Below are 14,430 nucleotides of genomic sequence, written 5' to 3'. Positions count from 1 at the left end.
AGAAAGAGAAAAACAAATATCGTATATTAACGCATATATGTGGAACCTAAAAAAAATGGTACAGATGAACCGGTTTGCAGGACAGAAATTGAGACACGGATGTAGAGAACAAACGTATGGACACCGAGGGGGGAAAGCGGCGGGGGGGTGTGGGTGGTGGTGTGATGAACTGGGCGATTGGGATTGACATGTATACACTAATGTGTATAAAATTGATGACTAATAAGGACCTGCTATATAAATAAAATAAAATTCAAAAACAAAAAAAAGAAAATAAAAGAAACTCTATTCCCCACTATCTTCTCTCCTCTCCTTGTTAGACAGGCTGCTAAGTTGCAGTGAGAGTTTCTGGTGCCCCTGAACCGACCACCTTTTCAGTTTTAATCTGTTCTAAGTGAGCTTGGAGGTTTACACAGTGAAAGGAAGATGGAAAGATTTGGTGAGTCGTTCCAGACCTTCCCTTTTTAGTTCTCTGAATATACACAAGGGAAAGACGGCGCAATCCGAAGTCCAGTTTTAATGGCGTATGTCTTCAGTTTGATGACAGACTGAATTTGCCTCTAGGCTTTCTGTCTTCTTTGTTCATCAGGGATTCCAATGCTGAAGATCGTGTTTGCAGGCCATGAGTACCTCTCTTTAATATCCGTCCCCTTGCTGATCTACCACCCGGTGCAGATCCTTCTGGGAAGTGTGTTGGTGCCAACAATAAAGTCTTGGATGGTGTCAAGGCAGAAGGTGAGACTCTAGAAGAATCTTATTTGGATCCAAGTCAGATTGAAATGCTATTTCTGAATCTTAGCTGTTCATATGCTTTAACTTTTGCACATATAGCCTTGCTCTCAAGTACACATTTTCTTAACTAAATACGATAGTAATGACGCATTAATCCAATTCAATTTGAACAAGAGGATTGAGGGCTAATTGTTCTATATTGTTATAACAGCACGATGATATTTAAAAGGTACTTTTTAAAGGCCCTTTTTAATTTGCTCATATTGAAGGGCATATTGCAGTGGATTAAAGCTTCAGTAAATATACTCAAAATATATGTGCTCGGGTGCTCACCATCTTTGCCCTCCTGACCATTCGTATGTGTCCTGATTTCACATGCCTTTCTAAATATGATAGCACCTGGATTTATCCAGAGTGTCTACTTTATTTTTAATTTTCCAGACACATAATAACTTCTTTGTACTATGCGTTTGGGAATTAAAAAGTAAAATTTCAGTAGCAAAGGAGGCCACACAAGGACGTCACTTTCACCACACTTGGCTCAGAAGCCTTGTTACTTATTTGATATTTGTGGATTTGATTTTCTAAATCATCAGCCAAAATAAAATAAACTGAGTGACTCATACAAAATTTAGATGCAGCACATACCACGGAAATGCCCTTAGAGCTGGTTTCTTCCCAGTGGCTCAGACTTTGCAAGATTTCTTTCGCCCGCTCACAAGGTGGCAAGGAGATAGCCAGTGACAGAGCCCTGTGCGTCGTATCCTTAGTGTCCTGAAAACGGAATAGCCCCACTACAGCCTGTTAAGCTCTGTGTTATGCTAAGCGCTTGCCAGCCTTCACCAGGTTCGGAGTGTGGGCCCTTGAGCCGTCTCGCCAGCTCTGCCACCTTACCCCCGTGTGACCCTGGCCATGTTACTTCACGTCTCCGTACCTCAGTCTCTGCCACACTAAGACTCACGATAACATCTACTCTTTAGAGTTGTGGAGGATTACGTGGCAGGTATTTGACAAAAGCTATCTGATATGATCACTGTTATCATCACTGATGTTCCTTCTTTTCTACAACACTGTTTGTAGCAGGCTCTGCTATCCCCATTGAACATGTAGGCGCTAGGCCCAGAGAGTTGAGCAACTTGCCCAGGGTTATGGGGGTGGGTTTACTCAGTGCTAGAGTTAGGACTTGAACCCTGGCCTATGTGTCCCCCAGAATCTTTCCCCTACACCACAATGATGCTCCAAACAGAAATACAAGATTGCTTTTGTTTAATTTTTGGTACTGATGTACAGTTAATTTACAATGTTGTGTTAGTTTCAAGTGTACAGCAAAGTGATTGATTGTTATATATATAAGAATATATATAAGAATAAAAATATATAGGAATATATATATTCTTTTTCAGATTCTTTTCCATTATAGGTTATTATAAGATATTGACTATAGTTCCCTGTGCTGTACAGTAGGTCCTTGTTGTTTATCCATTTTATATATAGGAGTGTGTATATGTTAATCCCAGACTCTCCTAATTTATCTCTACCCCCCACCACCCCCAAGATTGCTTTTAGAAGGAGAGCCCTAGGTCTCCAGAATCCTGCCTGAGAAGGTAGCCCTCCAGCACCTTCCCTCCTCTTGTTATTGAACAAAATGTTAGCAAACACCATTCTGTGCTGGGGACCACTCCGGGCTGGGGCCTTCCCACTCAGAATTGGTACAGGAGCAGTTTAGTAATTTTCTTTCTTTTACTGTTTTATCCCCCTTGAAAACTTCATTTGTATGTATGCTCGTGTTTAACAAGGTGTATGTGCATGATAGACCAGAATTTATACATATAAGTTTTGACAAAGAATGAAGAAAATTATTTGAAAATCCTAATACTCCATCAATAATATACAGTCATAGTGAACAGCAAATTAATCAGAATGAAGTTTTCTTCTAAATGTTTAAAAGCTCTGGGATTTATCCTGCAGAGTAACAGAAGCATTTCCAAAAGGGAGACTAAACTGGACGCTGTTCATTTTTCCCTTTGCACAGAAACCACTCCAAACCAGGGGGCCACTGGCTAATGTAGAATAATCCAGAAGGCTTGGAATATTTAGCCATTCTCACCTGGCCACAAAAACAAAGCGTCCATCTTAAGGGTATCCTTGAGTGTCTCCTCTGCTTTACGGACAATACTGACTGAGACCCACAGGCACCATCTAATGCACAGCAGACAGGATGAATAGCCATGCCGGGCGCGGGGGAGATGCCAGATTCTGCAGGCCAGTGAGGTGGGCGGGCGAATTTATTTGGATCCAGGGGTTTGGATCATGGGTTATATAATGCTATCTAGGCGGCTCTCTTTTTCCTTCTCGTAGCATAAATTATCTGGTGTTAATTGATGCTCTCACGTTGCTCGTGGATACCGTCCAACTCTGATGTCATGTTTTCCTTTCTCGTAGGGAGTGAAGTTGACGAGGCCAACAGTATAAGGAAGGAGGTGGTCTTTCCGCAGCGATGTATATACGTACAGGGTTGTACATACAAACAGTTCTGAAGACGTGTATTTGTGAACGTTGCTTCAATGCATATTTTATTTTTTTACACAAAAAATATGACATAACTGTTTAAGTGCCTTAAAATGGATTTGACGAGAGCATTATTTCCAAAACCTCCTTTGTTGGTTACTGCCAGGGGTGGTTCAGTATTTTGGAGTTGTTCTTTTTTTTTTTTTTTTCCCTAACACGGGAAACAGTCATCATAAGTGACAAAAAGCAAACACGTTTTCCTCGTACCACCTTCTGTGCAATACAGCTCTCTAATAGCTACTGCACTGTTTGTTTGGAATGAGGTCACACCATCAGGAAAATGCCCTTCTCATGACAGTGAAAATTTCCAAAGTCTTATTCACAGATACTTTGATTTCCCGTGTGATTCTTTTTTTCTGCAACTGTGACATGCCTCTTCCTTATCAACTCAGCAGGGGTCATAGATTGAATAGATGCTGAAAAGCATAAGTCATCTGCATTTCTTGACATCAGTTTTTAAGACATTCCTTCAAATAGTTTCCACTCAGAAATTCCTCAGTTCCATTACAAGAGATTGTGGTGTTCTGTGTCTTAAATTTATTATAAGCTGCTTCAAAGAAAGGGCCTGATGTTTGAGTTATGAGTCAAAGTACGTGCAGTTTTCAGATAAACTACAGGATTTGGGTTTCAGGATTTTAAAAATTATATTTCAAATGTTTTTCGTTTTTCTTCCATTTTTTCTTTCTTACCTGTTTTCCAGCACACTTGCAAACTCATAACAACCAAATGTTGAGACCCAAAAACGTTACAGTTAGTTCGAGAGCAGCAACAATTAATGATGGATTATTTCACATTCCACAACGGAGACCAAAATTTGTTTCCTGTTACACAGATATGCTGAGCATAAATTTCCTCTTTCATCCAGAAGCAGCCTGTTACATCTTTGAATTAAGCACACTTAAGGCATTTGAGACAAGTTATTAATGAGAATTTCCTTGGCAGATTTGACAAATGTTTGCAACATTAAAAAAAATTAAATCACATTGCTCTTACAAATAAATGAAAATATAAAGGTCATAGAGGCAAACAAATGTTACATATACACATTCTGTCTAGCTAGATGGAAAGAAAAATAGACACAGAAGATGCAAAACCATTCATCAACCAAAATATCAAGTAAAATTAGCTCCCAGTTGGGCATCAGCTTGCCATGGAGTATCCAATATTTGCTTCTACTGTGTCTGGAAGAGCTTTCACGACCCAAATAGAGAATAAAGCAATGTATAGAAATAAGGGAACACTTTTTCTGTTTCCTGCACACCATTCTGTCACATCCTCTCTACATGTCTTTTCGTGATTTGACAGATGATATTGGCATCGTGCGTCACACCATATCTTCAGCAGCTGTTTTGTTGTTTTATCAACAACAAAAAAATCATTGCTTAGAAGCTCACCATGTTTATCAGTATCGTAAATTTACATTATTGTTACTACCAGCTCTCATCTTGTGTTACTTCTGACTCATTTCAATGTCACTGAACCTCATAAATTTCATAAGCGTTAGCCTGGGTGTAAGTTTTAAGGCTAGTGCCAGACCCTGCAAAAAGCTATGCTAAACGGGCTGTTTGGCAAGAATTCCTATTGTCAAGAATTTCACTTGTGTCTAAAACTACAGTAATTTTGCTTGATACTTTTGATGCTTACATATAGAGCACAGAAAGGTTTTCATGTTTTGTTCCTGCAAGCTTCTTTGAATTGCAGAGTGAATGGAATTGTCTGTCTGAGCTATCATAAAACTCTTCTCCCTAGCACTAGAATACTGATTTTTTTTCCCCAACTTATCTACCTCTGTTATCTAACACCTATAGTAGGTGTGACTATAGGATAAAATTCAACTGAAAATGATATAACATTTTACCTTTTGCTTTAAAAAAAAAAAGTGTTCGGTTTTCAAATAATCTTCTTTACATAGTGAATTTTGGTGGCTTTATTGATGTGTATACCTATTTCTTTTTTTACACAAATGCTGTGCATATTTTTCCATAAAGGACAAAAAATAAAATCAAAGTATATTTTTAATTCATGGTTATTGGGGTTTAATTATTCATATCTTAAAACATGTCATATCTATGCACTATCTCTTTTATGCATTTGTTTTGTCTGAATGTATTTATGAAAGAAATACGTTAGATTATATTTATGTTTGCTTGTTCTTCCACCTGGGTTTTTTGTAATGGTTGTTATGAAATTTGATTTTTTAAATGGATGAGAACGTACATCTTTTCATGTGCTCTTTTCTAAGTTTTAAAATGTTGTGGGTTCTTCTTTCTATTCTTCCCTCTTCTGGTTAAAACTAACACACCCTTGGCTAATGTTCAGTGTTTGTTTATGCTAAATACCAAATTTTTTCAAAAGGATTGGTAAAGTAATGAAATGGATTATTTATGATGAATGGAAGATGGACATAATTCTATGATTAAACAAAGATGTTTCAGAAATCACCAGAGAACCTGCGGCTTATTTTTAACCTGATTTCAGATATACGCTCATAATGCCTTCCAAGTATCTGTAGATGTCTTTTAATTCATTCCAATCCTCTTATACTATTTGTGGTTAGCTGGACATAAGTTTCATAGTCTTCCCAGGTATCCATCTCAATACCCCACCACGCCATAATGTTAAAATCCAGAACTAGCCCTTGCTGCTTAGAGATTTTCTCAGCAGCGGGGTTGAGGACCAAAAGAGAAGCATATCCAACAGAAGGGACAGAACATAGGGGATCTGAGTTTTAGCCACCTTGTCAATTTTTTCAGGGATAGAAATATGAACCCTTAGAAAGCAGAATGCCTTTTCCAAACCCCGAGTTTCTTCATGGGTACGTTCCCTTTTGTAGAATTCCATACCTTTGTGTTCTCATTTTGCTGTCTTGACTTAGCAAGCCTCTTCTCCCTGGAAGGCTGACAGAAATGTTTCCTCGTCCAGGAAGCTTTCCTGCTCCCCCAGTCAGTTCTAGACTTACTTCCTGTGACGTGCCCTTAGAACAAGTCCCTCAAGTCTTCCAAAACCTTTGCTTGTCTAATCATCACTTTACATTTCTGTCTCCTCCAATGTGGTCCTCATTTGTTTTCCTCCTGTGCCTAGCACAGTGCCTGACTCAGATTAATAACCCCCCCAAAAAACCCCCAAAAAACATTTTCCAAACTGTGATCTTAATAGGTAAGACATGAACCTTCATAATTATGAAAGCTCTTCCCTAGATATAGATCATTACTCAGTTACAAGAAAAATGGATTTTTTTTTTTTGCTACTATTCCTAGCTAGCCTGAGGGAAACTGTGAAGCCACATTGTGCTGCTGAGAGAAATGCATGGCTTCATAACTGTGTAAATACTAGCTCTCCAAGTTGAAGCTGCAGATGTGATATGCAAATAACTTTCATCTTTTATATTTTGACAGAACAATAAACCCTCAATAATTCAGGCCAAATCAGCTTGGGTTGATCTGAATTAGTGAATACTTTATATGCATAAAAAATAAAGCGTTTTCCTTATCGGAATTCTGACATACTTACTATAAAGACTAGATACAAATTATTGTGATTATCATCATATTATTGGTTTACGTAGGTGCATACGAAAGGCCTTATAAGAGTACTCTCTTTAGCAAAGCAGCTAATCTTATTTACACAATAGGACAGTTTCTCAAATGTGAGTAAAATACTAACCTCATGTAAAGGGAAAACAATTTCTCATAGACCCTGGAGAACTTGTCTACAGAGCCAATGATGAGAAACTGTATTAAACATTAAACGTCATTCTAAAAATCGGTTGGTGCCAATGTGCTTGTAAACACAGGTGCAGACAAGAGCACTGAAGTCGCAGGGCTGAGCTGAGTCACAGGGGTCACCCAGAAGGTGCCCACAGGCCTCTCCAGGCCCCCTTCCTCCACCGAACTCTCCAGCATCTCAGACTCCACCACCCACACATGGAATTCCATTCCAGTTCCTTGATTTCTACCAAAGTCTGGACACATTGCGTTTGGGGGGGATAGAGAAACTTAAAATGGAACGTTAGGAAAAAAATGGAATGTTAGACATCCTGTTCCCACCAATCTCCCAGCCACCCTCCCACCTGGAATTTCTCACTGACCGCCCTTCCCCGTAACTCCATCTACCTGCCCTGTTACCAGCTCTTCCTCTCCCCTCACTCTCTTCTCCCTTCTCTCCCCAACCCCCAAGTTCACAGAAGTTCAGCCACCTCTTTGTTCATTCTCTGACTTCCTGAACTTGCCCTGGGGCCAATGGCTATATAACCTAACAGAAACTTCCTCATTTCCACTTTCCTCTCATTTCGCCAACTGGGCGTTGGAATGAGGCAACATGAAGATTCGTGTACGTCCTGGATGAGCTGTAGCCCAAACGTCGGGGAGGAGAGGGAAAAGGAGCTGTGACTTCTCTTTACACTAGCAAAACAGTCAAAGTTTGTGAATGGGTAATTTATACAAAATGGATAATTGACTTACCAGAGATCAGGGAAATATACGTTTAAATGAGATACTATTTTTTAATAGTCTTACCAGAGATCGGGGAAATGTACGTTTAAATGAGATACTATTTTCCACCTATGAGATTGACAAAAAGTTGAAAGTTTGATAATATTCAAATATTGATAAGCGTTTGGGGAGAGGGACCCCATGCCCTTCTAGTTGGAACATAAATGGGGATGGAATTTTCTGGAGGGCTATTTAGCTGTACCATTGAAAGTTTAAATATATGTGTTCTTCATCCCAGCTCTTTGGCTTCTGTGAATCCAGAAATAGATAAGTGCCCTAGAATCTACTGACAAGGACATTTCAGAACACTGATAAGGCTGAAAGGCCACCCAACTTCCCCAACTCAAGGAAATGTTTAAACACTCAATGGTATGTTCTTATCGTAGAACATTATTTAGGCATTAAAAGAAATGAGGGTTACCGTGTAATAACAATATATTTTTGAGTGGGAAGAAGAATAAGTTTCAGGGAAGAATATGCATTTTGTCATACTATTTTTATGTATCCTATTTTTTCATTAGTTAAAATATATGTTACATATGTGTAGGGACACTCCATACATAAAAAATGTTTAGAGGTATAATTATAAGTAACATTATTGAGTTTTTCTTTAGGCCTGGCACTATTTTCACGCACTGTACATAATTTCATCTAACCCTCTCAACAACTCTATGAGGTAGGTGGTATTATCCCCATTTTACAGATGGGGATAACAGTCTGAGTCCCAGACTAAGTGGCTTCCCAAGGCCACAAAATTAAGAAGCGGGCGCATTTTAACCACTCTTAGACTACTTAACAGTGATGATTCCTAGGACCAGGAATGCAGAGAGGTGTTCATACTTTTAATTGTACCTTTTCTTTTAATCACACTTTGGAAGAGTTCTAACAAGCATAAAGCACAAACTGGGGCTACTTCTTGAGCGAACGACGTAATTCATTTCTGAGCCGTGGCGCACTTGTCAAGCAAAACCTTTTTGGGTTGAGAAAGATGGGCCTCTAGGCACATCCTAGGGGGTAAGGGCCGGACAAGGGAATCTGACTGTCCCATGCGTTGACGTGAGAGGAATTTTGAGTCGGAATCAACAGCATGGGAAAGGGGGCTGAGAGGTCCAAAAACTGGAAGAATAGGAACCAGAGAGGAAGCGGGCCAAAGAGAAAAGACAGTCCAGTGGGAAATGTGTGATGGCCTAAGTGATAGTGGTGGTGGTGGTGAATTATCATTATCATCATTTTTATCTTTTTCCAGCTTTATTGAGGTATAATTGACAAATCAAATTGTAAGCTATCTGAGGTGTACAAGTGACGATCCAATATACGCATACATTGTGAAAGTATTCCCACAATTAATGAACACACCCTTCACCTCACAGTTACTTGTGTGTGTGTGAGGATGCTTGACACAGTCTCTTAGCGAGTTTCAATTATATGATACAGTTATCACCTACAGTCACCACGATGTCCATCAGATCCTCAGACCTTATTCTTCTTATAACTGAAAGCGTGTACCCTTTTACCAACCTCTTCTCACCCCCAGCCCCTGGCAACCACTATTCTACTCTCTGCTTCTATGAGTTCTACCTTTTTTCTTTTTAAGAGTCCACCTATAAGTGATACCATGCAGCGTTTGTCTGTCTCTTTCTGGTTTATTTCACGTAGCAAAATGCCCACCAGGTTCATCCGTGTTGTCACAGAAATGGCCAGATTTCCTTCTTTTTAAAGGCTGAATAATATTTCATTGTGTATATATACCACATTTTCTTCATCCATTCATCTGTCGATGGACACTTAGGGGCATTGTCAGATGCACCACGTGTGAGATGGTGAGAGCAGTGGGTCCCAGGGTAGGAAGTGGCCGTAAACATTTAGCGGTGGATGAGCTCTAGCTACGTTGGCAAAACCAGCCCGGGAGGCCGCACTGACAGCAGTGCTCTCAGTGAACACCCAGCGTCAGGGTCTAGAATGCCCACTAGGGATCCCAAATCAATGTGGTGGTAACGATTTCTAGTCTGGAATAGCCAGTATCAAGGGAACGACCCATGTCTAGGGCTGAGGCCAAGACTTGTTTCCTCCGTGTGTGGTCTTTTCCCATCAGTGGACTCCGAGGCCTGGCATGTGTCAGAAACCCTAGGCTCCTTCCTGCCAATTCTCTGGAATTTCTGAGTTGTGGGGCTTTTGAGTCACTCCAGTGAAGAGAAAACAACACCCTTTATGAAAACCTTGGTTGCAGAGTTCAGGTAGAGTTCAGAATCATTGCTAGTTTCTAGAGTTTTAGAATGTGAGAAAATAAGATCTTGCAGGGAGCATGTAGTTTCCGAGGTGCAGAGGAGTCTACTTAGTGGTTAGCAGTGTGGACTCTGGAATCAGGAAAATCTGAGTTCAAACCCCAGCTCCACCATGTAAGCATTGTGAGGTTTGCACTCACTACAGATCCTTTTCGTCTTTGTTTCCTTATCTGTACATCACCGATAATAATGGTACATATCCTCCTAGGAATGTTGAAATAATTAAACAAAAAACTGGAATAAGGGACTTCCCTCATGGCTCAGTGGATAAGACTCCGCACTCCCAATGCAGGGGCCGCAGGTTCGATCCCTGGTCAGGGAACTCGATCCCATATGCATGCCACAACTAAGGAGCCAGCAAGCTGCAACTAAGGAGCCAGGCTGCCACGAGCAAGACCCAGTGCAACCAAATAAATAAATAAAAATAAATATTTTTTTTAAAAAATGGAATAAAGAACCTAGTATCGACCGGGGGGCAGAGTGATTTTCACACCTTGGCTATTGTGAGTAATGCTGCAATGAACATGGAGGTACGGGTATCTGTTTGAGTTAGTGATTTTGTTTCATTTGGATATATAACCGGAAGTGGAATTACTGGATCGTATGGTAGTTCTATTTTTAATTTCTTGAGGAACCGCCATACTATTCTCCACAGTGGCTGTTTCTGCAGTTTTTGGGTTTTTTTTTTTTTTTGTGGTATGCGGGCCTTCCTCTGCCGTGGCCTCTCCCGTTGCAGGGCGCAGGCTCTGGACCCGCAGGCTCAGCGGCCATGGCTCACGGGCCCAGCCGCTCCGCGGCATGTGGGATCTTCCCGCGCCGGGGCACGACCCCGTGTCCCCCGGGGCGTGAACCCGGCTCCCCTGCATCGGCAGGCGGACGCGCAACCACTGCGCCACCAGGGAAGGCCCTGTTTCTGCAGTTTTAAAGCACCTGCTTCCCATCACCCCCCAACAAACAAACAGACAGACAAACTTTTAGTACAAATCTGCCTTTCCAGCAGATATTTTTGTTCATTTGGAGGAAAATGAAGTAAAAGTTTCAACATCCACCAGGAAGTTATATAGGGGAGAAAAAGAACATTCCAGAAATACAGACACCAAGTCACAAGCAGGAATTCTGTGCATGAGATGATACAAATGGAAACTCCTGGAAATCTTGGGAGGCGTGGAATGCTTCCCACAGAACATGGAATTCATTCTCAAACCGTTACATCGAAATATAAATTAACATGTATTCAGATGGACTGGGGGGTTGCAACAACCATAGCTAATATTCAGTGCTCTGATCTGTGGCACTTGCCAATTTCTGGGGTGTAAACAGTCCCACCTTTGCCAATTGCAAGCTACCAGCAAGCTGTTCCTGAGCTGGCATGGGGAAAGGATGCCCTCGACTGGCTCTCAGGAGATGAGACAAGCCGACTCCAGCCTACACACAGATACCTGTCCCTCCGTGTTCATTGCAGCATTACTCACAGTAGCCAAGGTGTGAAAATCACTCTGCCCCCCAGGTCGATGCTAGGTTCTTTATTCCAGTTTTTCATTTAATTATTTCAACATTCCTAGGAGGATATGTACCACTATTATCGGCGATGTACAGGTAAGGAAACCAAGACGAGAAAGATCCGTAGTGAGTGCAAGCCTCACAATGCTTACATGGTGGAGCTGGGGTTTGAACTCAGATTTTCCTGATTCCAGAGTCCACACTGCTAACCACTAAGTAGACTCCTCTGCACCTCGGAAACTACATGCTCCCTGCAAGATCTTATTTTCTCACATTCTAAAACTCTAGAAACTAGCAATGATTCTGAACTCTACCTGAACTCTGCAACCAAGGTTTTCATAAAGGGTGTTGTTTTCTCTTCACTGGAGTGACTCAAAAGCCCCACAACTCAGAAATTCCAGAGAATTGGCAGGAAGGAGCCTAGGGTTTCTGACACATGCCAGGCCTCGGAGTCCACTGATGGGAAAAGACCACACACGGAGGAAACAAGTCTTGGCCTCAGCCCTAGACATGGGTCGTTCCCTTGATACTGGCTATTCCAGACTAGAAATCGTTACCACCACATTGATTTGGGATCCCTAGTGGGCATTCTAGACCCTGACGCTGGGTGTTCACTGAGAGCACTGCTGTCAGTGCGGCCTCCCGGGCTGGTTTTGCCAACGTAGCTAGAGCTCATCCACCGCTAAATGTTTACGGCCACTTCCTACCCTGGGACCCACTGCTCTCACCACCTCACACGTGGTGCGTCTGACAGTGCCCCTTCCCCTCAGCAGCCACTCCAGCTCCAAAGAGCACCTCTGTACCTGTGCACGTTGAAGACGGGGCAGAATACCATCTGTATCACTTCTCTGCTCATGAAGCCAAAGGGAAAAGCGTGTAACGCCACGGGTTTGTTTTTAGGAATGAATGAGAGAATCCTTGCAAATGGCTTGTCACAGTGTCTGGCACTTGGTAAGAACCCAATCAGTGACAGCTATTGTTATGGTTCCATAGGGATGGGACCTGGGTAAACCGTATCGGATGTATGGGGTCAGCTGTCAGGGTCTATTCTGCGTGACTTCTAATCTATGCAAAAAATCTATTAGGCAGTCCATTAAATGTCACCAGTCAAGTCAGGACCTGACCAGGGCATGAGTGCCTACTTCATCAGTTAATGAAGACACCTGACTCTGAATTGTAAGACGACTGCGGCCATCCCTGGCCTCCAGCAGGAATTGAGAGGCCTTTCCAGCCCACCATTGCTGCCCGGGTCTTGCCTTTTTCTACTTACTCCAAAGAACTCCAAGCAGAAATTTTGCCCGACTCCCCGGAAATCACTGAGTCCGGCTGAGATCCACCTGATAGTGCAGCTGACAGAGCTGTCCCATACAGACTCTGATTTGCTGACGCCCCGCTGATCTGAATTCCGACTGTACAGCTGCTCTAGGGCTGTCCCCCTACGACCACAGTCCTCTTGGACAGCCGCTCAGTCCCACCTCGTCAGGTGCCCTCGTGGCCCTGGAGCATCTGGGTTTCCCGTTCACAGGCCCCCCCTGCCACTCACACCTTTCATGTTGACAGTTCCAGGCATCCTGGTCTCCGATCTTTCTTCCCACCCGCCATGCACTCCCACTGGGAGCCTGTGGGCCACTCTCGCAGCGCCAGCCACCACTGTAACTCAGCCAGAGCTCCCAGTCCTGTAGCCGTGAGCTCACATTTCCAATTGCGTTTGGAGACCACCCCTCCCCGCCACCCCACTGGCATCCTCAAGGCACTCCTGGCCCTGAAGGAAAAGTCACTAACATCGTTCCCTACACACTGTCCTCCACAACCAGCTTCCTGGCTTGCCATAGCAACCGGGCCTGGGGTCCTCCCCTCAGCCTTCCCATTTCACTTTTCATATTCAGCTAATCACCAAATTCCCTTGATGCTATCTGCAAAACCTCTCCTTAATCTCAACTGTCTTGTCCACTGGGCTGCTGTCATTTACTATTCTTTTTTCCCCCAGTAAAGCCTCCTCCAATCCAGGAAGCCCTTGCTGACATTTATCAGTCACCTACCATGTGCTGGCTGCTCTGCTCAATGCTTTACATGAATGATCCCATTTAATCCTTATGAGGATTTTTTATATTGGTGTAATTATTCCCATTTTACAGACTAGAAAGTGGAGGCTCCAAGAGAGAAAATTTCAGATGCCCTAGCTTATAAGTGGCAAAGCCTGGCTTCCCACCTGGGCGCTGACCTGGCCAGCACCTGTGCTTCCCTCCTCCTCTGCAATGTTGACTCCTGATCTGTGGGCTCCAGCCGTGTCCCCTACACCCTCTACCCCTACAGCGAGACACGGCCCTTGGTTTTCAAATGTGTACTGAATTTCTTCATTTGCTTATTGATTACCCATCAGATTGTGCCAAATCATTTTTGTCCACATGCCTCTCTCCCTCTAAACGATTCATTCCTTCAATGGGGACCTTGTCTTGTTTATCTTTGTAACCCTGATAACTAGAAGAATGCTTGCCTGATAGCAGGGATCTCAATAAATGTTTATTGAATGATGGGTTGGCCCTTACTGTCCCCCCAGGTTGCTTTTCTGATTCTGGGGGAGACATCTTCAGATTATCAAACACTATTTTTGGAGAGTGGCATGTGACTCGATTATCATTCAGTGAATGGGAATCATCATGTTAATCAACCTATGAATGCTCCTGAAAGGACTTTTTTTTTTTTTTTTTTTTCATGAAAACTACCAGCAAAAAGAAAAATGATGACAATGTTGACCTCAGACTAGTTGAGGCCCAGAGCATCTAGGCCTCAGTACCCCTCAGATGTACATTTCTTGCTGTAGCCTTTGCTGTGGAGGCCATCTCTACATGCGTGCAAAG

General features: G+C 42.5%; 1 protein-coding gene across 5 annotated transcripts in view; it reads left to right on the top strand.

The window, feature by feature from the left end:
- SLC10A7 (solute carrier family 10 member 7) overlaps positions 1-5,716 on the top strand; it is a 265,905-nt gene extending 260,189 nt beyond the window's left edge. For 4 of the 5 annotated variants that reach the window (XM_024126597.3, XM_024126596.3, XM_028491741.2 and 1 more), the window contains 2 exons: positions 590-735; positions 3,175-5,716. In XM_024126597.3, the coding sequence (XP_023982365.1) occupies positions 590-735; positions 3,175-3,204 (176 nt within the window). In that variant the 3' untranslated portion in view covers positions 3,205-5,716. Of the gene's footprint in view, positions 1-320; positions 440-589; positions 736-3,174 lie in introns of those variants that run through there. The other variant, XM_055085909.1, reaches the window with a different exon arrangement.
- Positions 5,717-14,430: the final 8,714 nt, after the last annotated feature.

This window comes from Physeter macrocephalus, chromosome 7 (genome assembly GCF_002837175.3).
Source record: "Physeter macrocephalus isolate SW-GA chromosome 7, ASM283717v5, whole genome shotgun sequence".
NCBI classification, from domain to species: Eukaryota; Metazoa; Chordata; class Mammalia; order Artiodactyla; family Physeteridae; genus Physeter; species Physeter macrocephalus.
Note: the sequence above shows the minus strand (reverse complement) of the source record. Positions and strands in the feature narration are given on the sequence as shown.